General features: G+C 36.8%; 3 protein-coding genes across 5 annotated transcripts; 2 read left to right on the top strand and 1 right to left on the bottom strand.

Annotated features, from left to right (window-relative positions):
• The first annotated feature begins 7,485 nt into the window (after nucleotides 1–7,485).
• On the top strand, nucleotides 7,486–7,950 carry LOC141691657 (uncharacterized). Its single transcript, XM_074496421.1, has one exon. It carries the CDS (start codon nucleotides 7,486–7,488, stop codon nucleotides 7,948–7,950), a length of 465 nt encoding a protein of 154 aa, XP_074352522.1.
• An 858-nt stretch (nucleotides 7,951–8,808) lies between these two features.
• Nucleotides 8,809–10,409, top strand: LOC141693337 (uncharacterized). Its single transcript, XM_074498406.1, has one exon. The coding sequence runs from the start codon at nucleotides 8,925–8,927 to the stop codon at nucleotides 10,158–10,160; it is 1,236 nt and encodes a 411-aa protein (XP_074354507.1). The 5' UTR covers nucleotides 8,809–8,924; the 3' UTR covers nucleotides 10,161–10,409.
• Nucleotides 10,410–14,254: 3,845 nt separating this feature from the next.
• On the bottom strand, nucleotides 14,255–18,106 carry LOC141692947 (uncharacterized). 3 transcript variants are annotated; one of them, XM_074497911.1, is made up of 5 exons: nucleotides 17,949–18,106; nucleotides 16,924–17,071; nucleotides 16,093–16,773; nucleotides 15,754–16,013; nucleotides 14,255–14,701 (listed from the first exon to the last, which is right to left on the bottom strand). In XM_074497911.1, exons 1-5 carry the CDS (start codon nucleotides 18,026–18,028, stop codon nucleotides 14,467–14,469), a joined length of 1,404 nt encoding a protein of 467 aa, XP_074354012.1. In that variant the 5' UTR covers nucleotides 18,029–18,106; the 3' UTR covers nucleotides 14,255–14,466. The 3 variants fall into 3 exon arrangements, with proteins under 3 accessions (XP_074354012.1, XP_074354011.1, XP_074354013.1); XM_074497910.1 differs by having other exon boundaries at nucleotides 16,093–16,776; XM_074497912.1 differs by having other exon boundaries at nucleotides 14,565–14,701; nucleotides 15,727–16,013; nucleotides 16,093–16,776.
• Between the last annotated feature and the right edge of the window lie 228 nt (nucleotides 18,107–18,334).

The following is an 18,334-nucleotide window of genomic DNA, read 5'->3' on the forward strand; positions in this document are numbered from 1 at the left end:
CAAGTAAAAATAAAAAAAGGACATGTCTCGGGTCTAAGGACGCGCCCAAGTAACCTTGGTTGATGCTCCTTTAATTTTGGTACTCCATAACTAAAAGCAGGGACGCGTCCTTATGAAGGACACATCTGACCTGATATGTCAAAAATACTTATCTTCAAAAATAAAAGGAAGACGCGTCAAAAAAAAAACTAGGACGCGCCCATTTGTATTATGCTTTGCCTAAATACAAAAGTGTATGTCATGTATCATACTAAGGGAAAATTATACATCGCCCAGATTGTTTAAATAATTAAAGCACAGGAACTAAGCAAAATAAGACGCATCCTAAACTTAAGACGCATCCTATGTATGTGAAAACATAATGATCAGGTAAAGCTAAAAGTAAGACGCATTTTGCCAAAATGACGCATCCAGTCAAAGACTTGTCAAATGAAAATTTTAATATAAAAGGCAAACACATGCACAATCTTGGATGATGCTCTTTTTGGTAAGACGCGTCCACATGTTGCGCATGTCGTAGAAAAGATAGGAAAGAGTGTGACATGTTATCATGCTGATAGAAAGAACATATCACACAGGAAATTTACAAAAATCAAAGTAAGTGAGCTAGTATAATATATGTGGACGCGTCCACATGGCTATGAGGCTGGAAATGAATCAATGCATATGCATCCTAAATACTAAAGGCAGAAAAGCCTGGTAAAAATACAAGAAGATAAAATCCAGGAAACAATAATCATAAGTTTACAACTTGCAAGGCTTAAAAGAGCCTGCACCCTTGGGACAGTTCAGATAAAAGCTCATAAATAAACATGAGACGCGTCATAGGCAGGGGGCGCATCCCGAGGCTTGTCCTGGTCTTTTGGGGAAGAAGGTGGAGGTTGAGTCTGAAGTGGGGACGCGTCGTCCTCTTCCAAGCCAAGGATAATCCTCTTGCTTTTGATGGAATCTGCAGCCCTAATCCTGAAATCATTTACCCACTTCTGGGTATCCTCATCAAACTTGGAAAAACTGTAGTCCGGGTCATTGGCTATGAACCCAGAATACCACTCAGTCTGCTGCTCCATTCTGAAATTTCGGCCCCTTACTTCCTTCTCAGTGAAAGTCCCAGATGAGGACGCGCCCGGGTATCTGAGGACGAAGGATTGATCGTCTGACAATATCTTCTGATGCTGGGAGGGCGCGTCCTCCTTGTCAGGAATGTCTAGCACTGTAGTGTCTATGATCTTTGGTGGAGGGTAAGGAGTCATAACAGGCAAGAGATCTTTAGTTTTTGGATCAGACTTCGCAGGAGCATGCTTCCTGGTTCTCAGCTTCTTAGTGGCCCCAATGGAAAACCCCTTGGGAAGAGAAGTCATATATGTGACGAGAAACGTGGTAAGAAATATTAGTCATGGACGCGCCAAATTAAGAGGACGCGTCCTAGGGAAACGACAGTAATATTAAAATGATAAGTGCGCATAATGGCTTTATATACAATAAAAATTATAAAGAATATCAAGACGCGTCCTAATAGCTAGACGCGCCAAGAGCAGAGTGTACATAATAGCCAATGCACATATGTTTGTCACGAAAAATGCATGTAAAGGCATGTAAATGCATGTATATATGTCAAGCAAGGCGCCCATGACACGTCATGATCCCATGACGCGTCCTTATTAGATGACGCGTCAACTATAACAACATGGGTTATGAGGATGTGTGTGTCACTTTAAACGAGTGTTCATTGTGAATGCTAAAAGGTGCATGTTTTATGAGGAAAGTATAAGTGACAAACTTACAACAACATCAGTCACAAATATTATATGAAGGCGCGCCCTAATACTAAGGCGTGTCCAAAGCAAAAACACGGATGTGGGAAACATCTACAAATCAGACTAAGTTAAGGTTATGCATATAAAAAGAAGGGTGAACATACGCATGATGCGTCATACACTTATGACGCGTCCTATGACTAATAATTCTTACCCTGCTCTAAATCCACTTGTCTACTAATGTCCAGTTGGACTATTTTTGTGGCGTTGAGCCCTCTAGCCTTCTCGGAAGCTGTGATGACGGGTTTCCCGTTATAAAACTCTCAAAACTTAAAAAGATACCCTACTCGTGGGGATAAAGCCCCAATTTTATTCAAGTTTTCCTCAGTGATCATATCCTTCAGGTTGAAATGATCCTCAGCATACTTTAGAACTTTCAATGCTTTCTTTTTTCTTTTTCCAATTAACTCCCTTTGAGTTCTCTTATCTAAAATGAAAAGTGAAAGAGGAACTAATAATAGGGAACATTATAAGGAAAGAGAGGAAAAACAGTAAGCATAAGAAAGATGCGTCCTGTGCGTAGGATGCGTCCAGGAATTGTTACTCACTGGGATCAAGGTTAAAACGGACACGAGTTTTTCTTACATCGTAGACGTAAAAAAATGGTTCTTTCCAGTCTCTTTCATGCTACTTTTCCTTCATTGAACCCTTTATTGTTCAACCACTTGTTGACAACAAAGAAGTGATAGCTGGGGATGGATTTTCTGATGCTGGAGAAATAACTGAACTCCTTCATAGAGGGCGCGCCCAACCCAAGATTGCGGTACATGATGTACAAAGCCCATGCTAGTTTGTATGAGGTTGGAGATAATTGAATTGGAGCAATATCATACCATTTCAAAATCTTTTTGATGTATGGGTGCAAGGGCGCGCCCACACCTAAAGAGATGAGTTTTGGAGTTAGGACCATCCTGGGAATCCTCAGGTTTTCCACATTAAAGATATGGGCCCCATCATCCTGAGAGGACGCGCCCAGATTCCCTCCATGTCATAGTACTTCATGGTCCACCCAACCTCTAGGTCTGTTGCAGTGGGTTTCATCCCAACACAAGCCATTTTCTGTTCTCTCTTTCTCCAAACATTCTTTTCTGTCTCAGAAAAGTCCTCTAGTCATTTCCGGTCAAAATCAAGCTCTACATTGCTTGGCTCCCAATGTTTTAGTGGAGAAATAGATTGTTGAGGAGAAATGGGGTATTTTTCAGGTTCAAAAGCTCTTTCCTCAAATTCACCCTCACTGTGGGGAGATGGCGCGTCCTGGATGGGAGACGCATCCTGAGAAGGTGTGGACGCGCCCTCGTTAGAGACGGTTCTATGTTTGGGTGATTTACTGGAAGAAGGGATGATCTCATCGTCAGTCCAATCTTCGATTGCTTGCCTACGGGTGATTTGGGAAGTTCTTTTGCATTTTTATCTCAGTCTTGCGCTCAAAGGGATGTTATCCATTGATTCGGGGCTTGAGCTTGTCATGATGAAGGTTTTTAACTTTAAAGATTCAAAAACACGGGGCTCAGCTTCCAAGAATGACTCTGCTTATGGTGCTCTGGTGACTCAGGAGCAAAAGAAATTGGAGGGGGAGAGTAGATCCCTATAGGCTTGTTAAGAGCTTTAAATGGATGGAAAGGCGATGAAGAAGACGCGTCCTCCAGCTGAATAAGAAGGAAGAAGATCTTGAGGACGCGTCCATGTTTAAAAAAGAGAGGATACTGAAAATATATAAAAGAAAACAAGGGAGAAAATGGGTGTCGTGAGGACGCGTCCTAAAAATCTATCGCAGGAGACATACTAAGGTGACGCGTCCTAGGGGACAATGCGTCTATTTGACCTTTGGTTGAAACAACTTAAAAACATGCACTAAACAAAGAAATGTAGGACGCGCCCTATAAGGATGACGCGTCCACTAGAGCTGAAATATAGTGGAATTCTAATTGGTTTGGGGAAATTCATTTAAACCCTAAAAACATTTAATTTAAGATCAAAGAAGTTAAATATATCATATTTACAGATACATACACATATGCATACAAGAAAATGAAGAACATTTCATAGAAAAATGAGGTACATGAACGGTTTTTTGCCCATTACAGTTGATTGGCTTGGTGAAATTAAGAAATAATGAAGGATCTACATACCTTGTGAGTTGGGGGTTCGATTGAGCTAAGAAAATCAGGAAATGAGCGGAGAAGTCTCCAGATTTTTGGACTTGAAATTTTTGCTTGAACAGCGGCGACGGTTGTTGAGAGAGAATAAAGTGATGATGTAAGTTCTGTTTTGGGGGTATTTATAGAAAAGAAGATGGATGATGTGTACACCAGCTATAATGCAACAGTTAATTTTCTGAAAGTAAATCTGGGTGCGTCCAGGGTTCAGGACGCGTCCTCATGTTTAACAAGGGGGCAATCCAAATTTTACTTGTGGTTTTTGAGTAAAAATTTTAGTTTTATTTTTAACTACAAATGGAATTTTGGGGGTAGTTGTTATACCCAAAATTTGGCATTGGATTAATACGGTTCAAACGCAGGATAATTAAAGTCAAAATCGATATTGCGTTGTGAAGGAGGGCATCTAGACGCGTCCATGATGTCTAGGACGCGTCCACTATGGTGAGAGTGCTTACTAAAGTGATCTTTTTGGCAAAGAAGATTGATGACGCGTCCATGTAGGTAGGACGTGCCTACTTGTTGTGGAAATATTTATCAAGCATAATTCCGTGGTAAGGAGGTTTTGGAAGCACTTACCTGGTGTAGAACGTGTCCAGGGTGGTAGGACGCGCCTACCATGGTGGAGGTGTCTAGCAATTGTGGTTTTTTAGCAATGAAGGTTGGAGTACGCGCCCAAAGGCTTAGGACACGTCATGTCACAGTGAAATGTTATGAGAGGTAGTTGTAGAGAAAACAATATAGGCTTCATGGAGGCCAGGACGCGCCCAATATCTTAGGACGTATCCTATGTGTGGTCAGTGTATTTTTATAAGGAGAGCTCAGTGCAAAGCATGCATGGAAAGGAGTAATGGATGATTATTTCTACTAACGTATTTATTGCAGATACTCTTTGAAGAATTCCCTCCTTGAGACTGTCAAGAAGGGGGATATCCGTGAAAAGCTAGAAGGCCTCCAGGGGTATGCCTGATGATTGAAGGCGTCCTCCTGTATTCAACGGGTGTCCTCGTTAGGGATGCGGGGTTAAGATTGGTGTGTGCTTTGGGAACTCTGTTCTTATATTTAACGGGTGTCCTCGTTGGAGAACCTTGGAGTCATCCTGCACTTTGCACCCAAGAGTCTGGGATCACATGTCCTGCTATCTGGTGGGTTATCCTCATTCGGGGGACAGAGATGCGTCCGACATTTTTGGTGAACCGTGGCCATACCTGCGTCCGTAAATCAAGGGAGATAGTTGTACCAGAGTGTTATCTTTGCGCAGGGAGATGCACTATCCGTGAAGTCCAACAATTGTGGACGAGGCTTGGACCTTCGCGGTTGGGCCTCATAGTTGGACATTCCTAAAGCTAGCGGAAGATGGATTCTGGATGGGTTTCTACCGGGCCTAGGAATAAGAATTTTAAGCCCATTAGATTTCTTGTTCCCCAAGAACTACGTCAGGCTTGATCCCTATATAAAGGGTACGTAGGCACATTGAGAGAGGTAATAAGTAGAGAGCTGATAAGGGAGACACCACTTACTCTGATCAATCTCATCCTAAAACAACCTTGAACCACCATACACCGCTTGATTTTTCGGCAAAGAACCACCATCATAGATCTTAATTCCGGCGAGAAAACTCAATCTTTGTTGTTACCAGATTCCTCCGTCAACAGTTTGTAAAAAAAATAATTATTTCAATGAAAAAAACCATAATATTTGGTTAGTAAAAATATGACAATACAACAACCATTACCAACTTACATGATATTTGCAAGTTTGGACGTTGGAGTATCTCGAACTGGACTGACATATTCTGCCATTAGACTTGGTCCACTTGGACAACCCTCTCTTTCTGCAAATACTTAAAACTGGGCTTCTTAAAATTGGACTTTCAAATCACATTTTAAGATTACTACTTGTTAAAGCCAATTCAAGTCCACTAGTTCAAAATAGTTACAATTATCGATAGTGTCATTGAAATATTATTCATTTTCTTGTTTCAAAAGAATTTTATTAACAATGCAGCAATTACTTCTCAAAAAAACAATGCAGTAGTTCACTTACTATTGGTTAATTATCAAGTTATCGTTATATAATTAATAAAAAAATTAATTTATCACCAATAAATTTGGGGTCTTCAAGTAATCATTTTCAAATCGGTAAATCTAAAATTGACCATTTTTTAAGTCAATTATGAGTTAACAATATCTTAAATTTATCATCAAAAATTAATAATTTAGTGTAAATTTTTTATAATAAATTTAATATTTCGCTTATTATAGAGAGCAGAAGTCAAGAAGATAATACTACCTCCGTCCCTTTCAATTGTTTACATTTTTCAGAAAGTGTCCGACACGCATTTTAATGTGCATATAAAATGTAGTTCTGTAATTTTTTTTCACAAATTTTCTTTTCAGAATAAAAATTAAAACATTCAACTTTTATTCAGAAAAAAAAATTGTAAAAATAAGTTACATAACTATATTTTTTATGCACCTTAAAATGCGTGTCGGACACTTCCCCAGAAATGTAAACAATTGGAAGGTACTGAGGGAGTACTAATTATCAACCAGTAAGTAAGGACTGCCTCATTGATCACACCACTGATCAACAAGGGTAAGTACTGGATTAACAGCAGCTGGTACAGTAATTAAGCAAAGTCAGCTAAGCATAAGGTAACATGAATGGTTGAACTTGAAGGGTTGACTCAGTTAGTTAAATACGGATAACTATCCTCTTGGTCACGGGTTCGAACCTCCTGAGTCAGAGAGTCTGTCTTTTAAATGCGATTTACCTTGATTCATGTGATTTCTAAATTATTGCATGAGTCCGTAGGGTTTATCCAGTGCGTACTTAGAGGGTCCTATGATAAAAAAAGTAATAGTTTGCTGAGTTGGTTAAAAATTAGATAATTATCTTCTTAATCATAACTTCGAATTTTATGGGAGGAGAATTTATGATTATACCGAACATGTCGCTTAAGCTTAAGTGCGGTTTATCTTGGATCACGTGATTTGCAGTCTATTGCGGAAACCAGTGAAATTTACCTAATGTGCACCCAAAATGTATAGGCTGCGGGTTTACTACGATAAAAAAATAAAAATTACAATTTTGCGAATTAATGAAAACAGTTTCCAAGAATAATGATTTATTTAACGTGTTATTAAATATTCACTCATAAATAAAATTGATTTCTCATATTTTAATATGAAATATATGAATTAAAGATGATAAATATTATTTTGAGAATGTTTTCAGTTTTTTTTTTAAAACATATAACACTGCCCGTAATTTTTTTTTTTTTTGCCAAGAAAATGATTTTTATTCATTACTCAAATCATTTAACAGTACATAATGTAACTCGGGATGGAACCATTATTGCTGCAATAACCTGGATGCTGTGGAAGAATAGAAATGAGCTCATTTGACAGCAACGAAGTAGGGAGCTTACAGACTTGGTGCAGTCGGCGTTCTCAGTTCTTAACCAGTGGAAAAGTGTTCAGGATCGAACTTTCGATCGGTTTTTAGGTCACATGACCAATGAAGACGGTGCAGAACACTGGAGCTTACCTATGCCAGGAAGAGTTAAGGTGAATACAGACGCAACCGTTTTTGAGGACACTACTTGCTTCAGTTATGCATTTGTCGCTCGTGACCAGGAAGGAGTATTGATAGAAGCTAGATCAAGGTGTTCATTTGGTAGACCAGACCCGGAGCTAGCAGAAGCCATGGCTATTCGCGAAACTTTAACTTGGATAAAGAACTTCTCTTATGCCAATGTGACGGTGGAATCTGATTGCCTGCAGGTTGTACAAGCCATTCACAGGTCTTTCTTGTGTTACTCATACTTAGGAAGAGTAATAAAAGAGTGTCGAGTATTACTAGTAAGTTTGGAAAGCAAAATCATTAAGCTTATTTTTGTAAAACGGTCTGCGAACAATGTTGCTCACTACCTAGCGAAGCACAATTGTTTCATTGCTAATCGTAGATGGAGTTAATAACAAAAAATTAAGCATGAATATGATTACAGTCATCGTTTATAAGCAGTCCCGTAAAAAAATGAATCGGCCACATGTAAACTAGGTACGTATTTATTGTTGGTTTTTAGGTTTATCTAGATTTATTTAAGTTAAGGCAGCAATAAAACGTCATCGTTTCTTCGTTCACTTGTCTTTCCTTTTAGTACACTATATATTACGCTCAACGCTGTTTCCTTATTTTGTACCCGCGCTTCTCACCTATAATATCCAAAATATCTTTTTACCCTTGTAAACTTAATATCATTGCACACTCTCGTTTTAATTTGATTTTATTTCATATTGATACATAAAGAAAACAAATGACTGAATTTGTTTGATTTAATTTAAGAGATAAAAATCAGAACAATTGTAAACGAAATTACAATAAATTTTCGTGTTTCATATCTACACCACAAAATTTCAATATCACCAGTAATAACTGTATATATTTTATCTCGATTAATTAATTGAAGATCTCGTTGAACTAATAAAATTTACATGTTCCAATTCATGTCAATGAAAGTATAGGAAAAAAAAATTATTGAAAACATTATGGAAAATTTTATATTCAGAATAATATTTTTATTTCCAGAGCAGAACCTATTAAAAAACTGCCCCATGTTCGCACAATAATAAAAAACAAATTAAAAATAGTCAGGGCATTTTATTTTTTTAATAACCTTTTATCTGATAGTTAAGTTTTTGTTCCGGAAATAACACTACCCAACATTATTTTCTTATCCATTTAACATGGGCAATACCGTAATTTTACGGTAGAATAAGATAACACAAAAACTGTACAGCGGCAAAGTCACATTTATAAATACACAAAACCCTCGAAACCAGTTATTACAATTTTCAAAGCAAACACCGCCCCCCGCCCTCTCTCTCAAAATCTCTCTCTCTCTGACATACACACACTATCCCCAAATAATACACACACAGTGACAAAAATGAAGCAGCTTCAAATCTCCAACAATGCCGAACCACCACTCGAGTCACACCGACTCAGTGAAGACCTAGACAGCACTTGTTCCACTCCTTACGTCTCCGCTCCGTCCAGTCCCGGCCGTAATCCATCCGGTTACTTCTTCAGCGCTCCGGCTAGTCCTATGCATTACGTACTCTCCTCTTCCAAACCGACGTCGTTATCTAATAATAACAGTGAGTTGAGTAGTGAAGGATCGTTTGAATTTGAGTTCGAGATTAGTTCCCGATTCTCCCAAGCTAATGACGAAGCCTCGAAGAATATTGGATCCATGACGTCAGCGGATGAGTTGTTTCTCAACGGTCAGATCCGGCCGATGAAGCTGTCGTCGCATCTTCAACGGCCGCAGTTTCTGGCGCCGTTGATGGATCTGGATGGTTGTGACGAGAATGATGACGTTAGCACGGTTGAGATTACGAGAGGGAGAGATTTGAGGTCGAGGAATAGATCGATGCACAGGAAGGCGAGATCTCTCTCGCCTTTCCGTGCTCGTGAAGTATTGGAAAATGTTGATAATGAATACAGTGTTGGTGAGATTGAGATTGATGAAGTGGAGGCGCCGTCTGTGGAGACGACGCCTTCGGTTTCGGCTTCGTCATCGAGGTCTTCGTCGTCTGGACGGAACTCGAAGAAGTGGATATTTTTGAAGGATTTGTTGTATAGGAGCAAGAGTGAAGGGAGAGGGAATGGTAAAGACAAGTTTTGGTCTAATTTATCGTTTTCTCAGTCTGCCAGAGAGAAGAAGCTTGTTTCGCCTTCACTAACGCCTTCATCATCTCGAGACGAGAAGGATAAGGCTCGAAAGGAGAAGAAGCTTGTTTCGCCTTCACTTACGCCTTCATCGTCTCGAGACGAGAATGAGAAAGGGAGGAATACGAAGGATAAGAAGCTTGTTTCGCCTTCACTGACGCCATCCTCTTCTCGAGACGAGAAGGAGAAAGGAAAGAATACGAAAGGAAGGAAACAGGCTGTGGTGAAAAAATCAGGAGGCAAGCCGGCGAACGGAGTTTCGAAACGGAGAGTTGCATTGTCAGCTCACGAGCTGCATTACACAGCAAACAGAGCTCAAGCAGAGGAGATGAAGAAGAAGACTTCACTGCCTTACAGACAAGGACTGTTTGGTTGTTTAAGTTTAGGTTCAAAAAGCTATGGTGCTTTTAGTGTGTTTACTAGAACTCTAAATCCAGTTTCATCTAGGTGAAAAATCTCTAGATGTTTTGTATAGGCTATATATATAAATATATGCTCTGATATCAATGGTGGTTCAAAGTGTTAGTTAATTGAACAATCACTTGAATTAGTGCTAGTTTGTTTAGTTTTGAAACCATCAAAATGATGGATAAGATTAGCCAAGTTTTGGGTAGAATGGATGTTACCATTTTAGTCCATGCAAGAATTGTTAAGAAAGTTGTTTAGATTGTTGTGAATCTATTGACAACATTTTCATTTACTAGCAGTGGTTGCTTTCATTGTATGTTCATGTTTATATTTTGTTCCACAAAGTTATGGTTGCTTTTAGTGAAATGTATTTTGGTTGCTTTAGCATTTGTTCATGTGGACAGTGTGAGATGGTGCAATAACATGTGAGCATGCATAATTTGTACTATTTTGTTTTGAAAACGAAATTGACTGAGATTTGATAAGATTTGAACCATAGAACTCCTTTAAAGCGAAAATAACAGAACTCCTTTGAAGCGAAAATAAGGTGATGTATTGAGATTATATTTGATGACAAAATCTGAACCATCGACTTTTCTTGAAACGGAAATATGATTATGTTTGATGACAAAATTTGGATCATCAACCTTTTCCGAAACGGAACCAGGACTATCAATCTAGAAGGGGATTATGTTGAATGACAAAATTTGAAGCATCCATCTCCTCTGAAACGGGATTATTATCGAAGGAAACACATTCTTCGTAGACCAACATTGTATTTATGAAGTTTGAAGCACACGAGCGAACATGTAAATAAAATTAATAGATTAAATTTTGGCATCAAGGCGTATTGAATTTGTATGCATCTGACATTAATAATTTAATAGCACATGACATGGCACATGGGTGAAGATAGGTACCTAACATTATTTAGTTGGAGCAATGGTGTAGTAATAAAGAAATAGAGTGAGGGAGATTGGTAGGTGATATGCCTCCACAGACTTGTAAAGTTATGGGATGTGAAATGTGTCCTTTTTGTTCGTTTCTAAATGGGTAACGTGTTTGCAAGTTTTATTGATGTGTGTAAAAGCAAAGTCATTACCTGGACATGGGTTGTTGGGTTTGGGATTACTCTATGCTTGCTTTGTACAATCTCATTTTTAAATTCATACATTTTGTACTCCTATGTCTAAACCACATGGACCTATACAAGCTCATCTTCCCCGTTACACTATCTGTTCGCCATCAATTATAATACTCTGAACATAGAAAATATTATTCCCCGTCCTTTTTATTTTTTTACATTTTCTTTTTTGAAATATTTCATTTATTTTTTTACATTTTAAAACTTATCCAAAATAGTCAATGAATCCCACCATTTTCTCACATTTCCTCCCTTTTCACATACTTTTACCTTCACTATCTCTAGAGGTGGCAATCTGGGTCTAACCTCTTACTCCCGAGTTTTAATTAGGAAGAAAAACAAGTGGTGAGTGAGTAAAGTAATTTCACTTGCATTCATATTTGTGCTCCCGAGTTTTTAAAAGGAGCGAAACCAAGTGATAATAAGTAAAGTAATGGGTGATATTTGGTTTTCAATTTTTTCGCGTTCACGGAAGTCAATAAATACAATCACTGCAATTTTTGCATGAGGATCAGCTTTCAACGGAATAAAAAAGAGTTATAATCAAATAATAATTGTATTGTTCATTTTTTATAATTATAATTTACAAATTAAGTCTACTAAATAAATACTATTTACTTGAAAAACAAAAAATAGTGAAATTATGTAGTTTAGCTAAATTTCAATAATTAGAGGGTACATGTGAATATGTGGTTAAATATGTTGTTGAGACTTGAGAGGGGTCGGTGGACGAGGACCATGAGGTGATGCGAAGTAGTACTGATATAGACTAGATTAATGGTAGTATTAACTATTAACCACTTTGATATACACTGCATTTTTTGTTTCGAGTATTGAATAGTGAATTGATATGTACTTGCTTAGTCTGTCAATATTTTGAAAGTTGAATATAATATTCTCATAAAATTACGCTATAAACCAAAATAAATTTACACTATTGACGTATTATAACAGTCAGAACAAGGATCTTTGTATTCTAACATTATGATTCATTCCACAAAGCTCATCCAAGAGCCTTTTCACAAAATTTGTTAACAAGTTCGTACAAGATTTATTATTAAGCAAAGCTCTCGAAACTTAAATAACCGAAACTCTCTTCTTTTTATGAACTATATTCCGAGTTGGAACAAGATTTTTTCCCACAATGCTCTAAAAACTCGAATCACCGAAACTCTCATCCTTATCTAAAAATTCTCTTCAGCAGAATTGTATCAACTTCTTGTTGTACTCTGCAATGCTAACTATCTACAGTAACGGTACTTGATGTAGCAGTAGTAAGTATATATCCAGTTGAAACATACGACTAAAATAAGTGACAAGTTACCTGAATTGCCGGATAGAAGGTTTGGTTAAAAAAGGTAAAAAAAAAAAATGGAAAGGAAACCAGTTATGGTGCACTTGTAAACAAACAACACTGTAATGACTTAGATTGAATGAAGCAGGCAGGCAAGCAAGCATGTTAGCCCGTGGGTAAGGAACAGTAACAGGCCTCGGATTCCTTAGAAAACCGTAATGCACGCTTTTCCCTCAGGATCTGCTGCCTACTTGTCCATACATAATACATGTACTATGAGTTTATATATATCGGACGATATTCTCTAACAACCGTTCTCCTTGGTATGTTATTCTGCTAACAACCGTATGATATTTTGTCAACAATCGTTTTAGTAGAGCAGCCTAGTATTATTTTGGTGACTTGTTTTCTTGGTTTTTTTTAGAGAGAGAGGGTGAGAGTTGAAGAGGATGTAGCAAGCATGTGAGTTGCTCAGACTGGTGTGCTCAGTACAGGTTTCATCTCATATCATACCCAGTAGTAGTAGTAGTAGTTGTAGTAATGTCCTAATCAATCCTCCCTGATTGTCCTTCCTTTTGGCCTTTTCTTCTGTGACCATGTTCCCCTTCTACTTTCTTTTCTATGTTTTATGTATCAGTTGTATACTTGTATGTATAATATCATATGATAATCCCCCCTTTTTTATTCTGCAGATGCTTAGATAGTCAGATTCCTCCTCACCATACGACTTTGCATAATCATTCAAAATATTTACATCCTTACCTCTGGTAAGTGGTACCTGCTACATTTAAATAAAAGTCAATTCCGAAATTTTAAATTTAAATTCCAAAATTTTAAATTTAAAAACTCACGTACACATTTTCGATTTTTCGATTCTGTATCATCTGTGACTTTACACGTTATAAGTTATAACTATTTCGGCTTCTACATATTTTAATCTACCCCGTCCCTAGTTTCTTCCTATTTTTGGTGTAAATAGTAATAATAATGTGAATTCGCCGCTACTCTCAGTTTTTTTTCACTATTTTAAAACCTGGGACAAATAATAGTGAAACTAATTCATCTAATTTTCTTTCCGGGAACATGTTTTTAAGCTTCTTCCTCTGTTAAACCAGTTTCTTCCAGTCCCACCTAGTTGAATCTGACTAAATTCAGAGTACCACCATAGTCCATGGGCCTGAATATACGCCACTGGCAACAGTGTGTATGGAGCCCAAACAGCAGCCTTACGAATAAACAAATATACATGGTAAAAAATTGCAAGATCTTCAAGACTCCATAATTCAGCAGCTTGTTTGGACAAAAATATCATAACTTAATTTTTTTGGTAAAAATATGGACACCACAGTTTGAGATTGGCCTAATGACATTTGGACACATTTCAGAGTCTAGCATCTCTACAATAATCAAAGGCATTGATATTTTGGGACAACATTTAAGTTATTAACTCAAATATTTTTGCATATAACGATATTATTAGTAACATAACAGCTGGACTTTTGAGAAAACCTATTTAAACCAATATTGAGACCCAATAGTAATGCGCTGATTACAACTCCAGACATATAATTGCAACCCTTTAAACTTTTGGTTGCTTTGTCAAAAGTCTTAGAGACTTAAACTAATTATAGGACACAGACACATACCTTATGAGTTACGACTACCAATTAGTGGATTCATGGTAATAACATAATTAGGCTTATACTACACTCTCACCTGTCTTGCAGACACGAGTAGAGTACTTCACTAATGTCAAAATGAGAACAGCCGATCTCTACTTTGTGGAAAAGTTCTTCTCAGAGTATTACACAATTGCCTAAGGCAATTAAACCAATTCCGTCTAGAGTTCTAGCAATCAGCACATCTATCTCATTTAAATTCATTGAGCAAAAGTTCAGCAAACAGTACCACTTATACATAATTGACTGTATCATGTTCTTCAAGGTGCATTATTGCCAGATGCATATACTCTAAATCTTCCACGTAAACTTTCTTCATACAAACTTCATTTTTCAACTCACTTATCCGATTTCTGACCTGTAAACGTAATTGAGGGAGTTCATTTTTGAACATCACTTCATGGCTGGGGGAATTTGCTAGTAAATGAGCCGACCATTTGCAGTCATCAACAATTTTATCATTCAACCTGACAAAAAGGAAAGAGACGCAATAAGAAATTAACATGTCAAACATATAGATTGCATCCTCAACTTTTAGGGACATGCATCTATGTATTGTGAAGGTCCTGTTTTAGAAAATAAAAAGACACCTCATCCCAAGCTAGAATAGTTACATTCTGGTTGTAGGACAAATAACGATGCCAAATTTAAGTTAATCAGAAATTGTTAGTACTTTAATGCCTTATTGCTGGCACAACTTCAAGAATTTATAGTTTGGAAATTAGAAAAGATAAGTTATACAGTCGAATAGAATGAAAATAAGACCTTCAAATAGAAATGATAATGCATCATCAAGTTTAGAGCAAAGTACTTAACAATGCATTTTGAAAGGAAAGTTTGTAATACCTTCCATATCTTTATAGAAACAAAATCATGCAACAAAATATCTGCATAAATAATAAGTAATTTTATTTAATAAGATATTTGACACATCTTTATTGCGCATGATGTGCTACACTTTGGAACTTTAGATTACTAAAATATCTTTACTCCCAAGATTTATAATTTACATTTTCTACCAACCATTATGGAGGATTACCATAGGACACTTTACGAAGGGAGATTAAATGTGAAATATCCTATTGGTTCAGCAAAATACAAGTAAAGATAAAAAAGCATTAAGGTTCTTCAAGTTTCTTATATACATTTTTTATGTAATGTGATGCAACAGCCCAAGTTGATGGAGTGGCTAACGGCCAAAAGACTTCTAGGGCTCTCTACCTGAAAACCTAATTATATTTTTTCTAATTCAAATATTTCAAAGCAGTGTGAGCGGTTGTAATGCCATATTAAGAATGATGTTTTAATGTCATGTGACCATATGAGAAGAGAAAAAACTAGTGATATTCTTTGAGAATGCATTGGCAGGGAAGACAAATGATAACTTATTACCATTATTCATTCACAGTAATTAGTAAATTTCCATATGTAACATTTATAGACAAGAGAGTGAAACCAATATATATATATATATATATTATAATTCTCTTACGATAGAAGAAGATTCATTCATTCTTACTCAGCAAGTATATTTTCCGTCTCTGAGTACTCCTTTAGGCTAAAGAGCACATCTATCGAATTTTCTGTTGCCTTTACCATCCCCACCAGTTCACCAATTGTTCTGCAAATAGAATGTACGGCAGTGTATGCAGTGTCTTTGTTTATATCCTTGATTCGGATAGTAACAGATTTTGGGGCATGCAGAGGACAAATTGGAAGATTAAAACTCTCTATTGCGATATTACCAGCTAAAATGGCTCTCAAGCTTGATTCTTCATTCTACAAAATCACGATCAACTCAATAAGCATATTCATGTTATGCACAATATCAGATGACTTAGATTACTCTGATAAGTACCTCATATTTAACAACATAACGATCTAGTCCGCTGGCTACATTTTCCACGGAAGCACTAGAGATCTTTCCGAATGTTGAAAGAGATTCTAACAGTTTAGGCATGTTGATCGCTGAAGGGACATTCTCAATACAAATAGAATTTGAATTCTTGATGTTGGAATTACATTCATTGTTGGTCGTTATTTTATTCAAATTCTCAGGTTTCTCGGTATTAGGACGAGTATCCTCAGGTTTCTCGGTATTAGGACGAGTATCCTCTGGTTTCTCGAATTCAGAACAAGCATACTCTGGTTTCTCGGTTTTGGGACGGGCACTATCTGGTTTATCGGTTTTAGGACAACCATTCTGTGAATTCTCGGTTTTGGGACGAGCACTATCTGGTTTCTCGGTTTTAGGACGAGCATTCTGTGAATTCTCAGTTTTGGGATGAGCGCTATCTGGTTTCTCGGTTTTAGGACGAGCATTCTGTGAATTCTCCGTTTTGGGACAAGCATTATTTGGTTTCTCGTTTTTGGGCCGAGCATTCTGTGATTTTTTGGTTCTGGGATGAGTACTCTCTGATTTCTCAAATTTGGCACGAATATGAGATGATTTATCCAGACTCTGGAGAAGGTCTCTCGCACTGGGGATTTTCTTTATATCTGGTTTACTAGCAGTATAATTCCTAGAATCCTCCTTTGGCTGCTGAAATTTTTCACAAATCTCAATTAGTCATTACATTTTTTGTTTTTAGTGCCTTCAACTGCATGCTAACTAGAGTAGTCACAGAAGCAGCCAAGCAGGCAATAAATACAGTGTTAAAATAAACATAAAGACTCCGATATTTCATACCATAAAATACTCGCGCTTTTCTGTGGCCAATTTAAGCTGGGTATTAACCCCTTGTATAATAGGGGGGCCCAAATCCGAGAAATCATCTTCAGAAGCAAGGGAACTGTGCATCCATCGCTGCAAGCCTTTCAACCCCTGAAAATAGTATCTAACCAATAGCAAACAGTAAGAAATTTGTTTCTTCTAACCATGATACCATTCTACTTAAAATCAACAATGTATGAACAACCAACAGCAATTTTCACTTTCTCTGCAACTTTTCAACATAAAAGCATTTCAGAACATCAATTACCAAACACAGTTAAAAATCGATGCAATTAGCAGGGCATAAACATAAAAATAAAGAATAGCTAAAAATTAAAATTCCGAAATTGGGTAAAAATAATTTGAGCTTAAATAAAATGGGTTTTAAACTCGATACGGAGCCTAACAACTTATTAATTCCTGATAAAAATGGTGGGCTTAAATTCCGGTACATTTTCGAATAAAAACTAATTTAACCTAAAAACTACAAAGCAACGATTTCTAATACTAAAGTGTGATTTACATTAACTTAACAATAATACGTAACTAGCTCTGTAAAGTTTGCAAGCTAAGATAGTTTGTATAGAACACAAATAAACATAACATAAAACCACTAAAATACACAAACACCAACACGAAACACGATAAAAATAGCTAAAATGTAAAACGAACTTCTGAACTTGTAAATTCCCATTAAAAAAAAACAAGTGTACAGAACAAGAGAACATATAATTAATCACATTTACCTCTAACATACACGAACACGAAATTATAAGAAATACGAAAAATTAGCTAAAGTGTGAAATAAACCCTTCAATTTGTAAAGTCGCATTATGTATACAATGTACAGAATATATAATTAATAAAATATTCCTATGAGCATAAACATAATATAAAATCAATCACGAAGCCAAAGTACACGAAACACGATATGAAAAATAGCTAAAATGTGAAAGAAACACCTCAAGTTGTAAAGTAACGTTATGATGAATCATGTATACCTGTGAGTAGAAGCATGGCGAGAAGTGAAGTTAATTGAAGAGTTAATAGCTCTTGAAACGATGAAGTACTGGAGATTCATCGTTGCGTATAATAAACGGCGATGGCTATGGGTCGCCTACTGATATGAGTTGGGGTTTTGGTTGGCTCGTTTTAGACCCGTTTAAATCAATTGGGCTTTGTTTCATCTATTTCCACATTTAAGCCCATGGTTAAAAATTGATTAGGTTTTGTTTGATCTACTTCCCCATTTTGGCCCATAATGAAAAACTTCCACATTCAAAATGTTCCCTTAATTAGGGTTTATAAATATATATAAAAAAATATTTGATACTCCATCCGTTTCATTGATTTATATACCTTGAGTTCAGATACATGGGTTAAGAAA

The sequence above is a fragment of the Apium graveolens genome, chromosome 10, assembly GCF_009905375.1.
Source record: "Apium graveolens cultivar Ventura chromosome 10, ASM990537v1, whole genome shotgun sequence".
Classification (NCBI taxonomy): Eukaryota; Viridiplantae; Streptophyta; class Magnoliopsida; order Apiales; family Apiaceae; genus Apium; species Apium graveolens.

Excerpts from the sequence above, each read along its gene's own strand:
- LOC141691657 (XM_074496421.1), top strand. The coding sequence starts at position 7,486 with ATGACCAATGAAGACGGTGCAGAACACTGGAGCTTACCTATGCCAGGA.
- LOC141692947 (XM_074497910.1), bottom strand. The coding sequence starts at position 18,028 with ATGAATCTCCAGTACTTCATCGTTTCAAGAGCTATTAACTCTTCAATT. Across the intron at positions 16,014-16,092 it reads GTTATGTTGTTAAATATGAG|AATGAAGAATCAAGCTTGAG; the intron begins GTACTTATCAGA and ends GTGATTTTGTAG. Across the intron at positions 14,702-15,753 it reads ACGGAAAATATACTTGCTGA|GTTGAATGATAAAATTGTTG; the intron begins GTAAGAATGAAT and ends CCTTTTTGTCAG.
- LOC141693337 (XM_074498406.1), top strand. The coding sequence starts at position 8,925 with ATGAAGCAGCTTCAAATCTCCAACAATGCCGAACCACCACTCGAGTCA.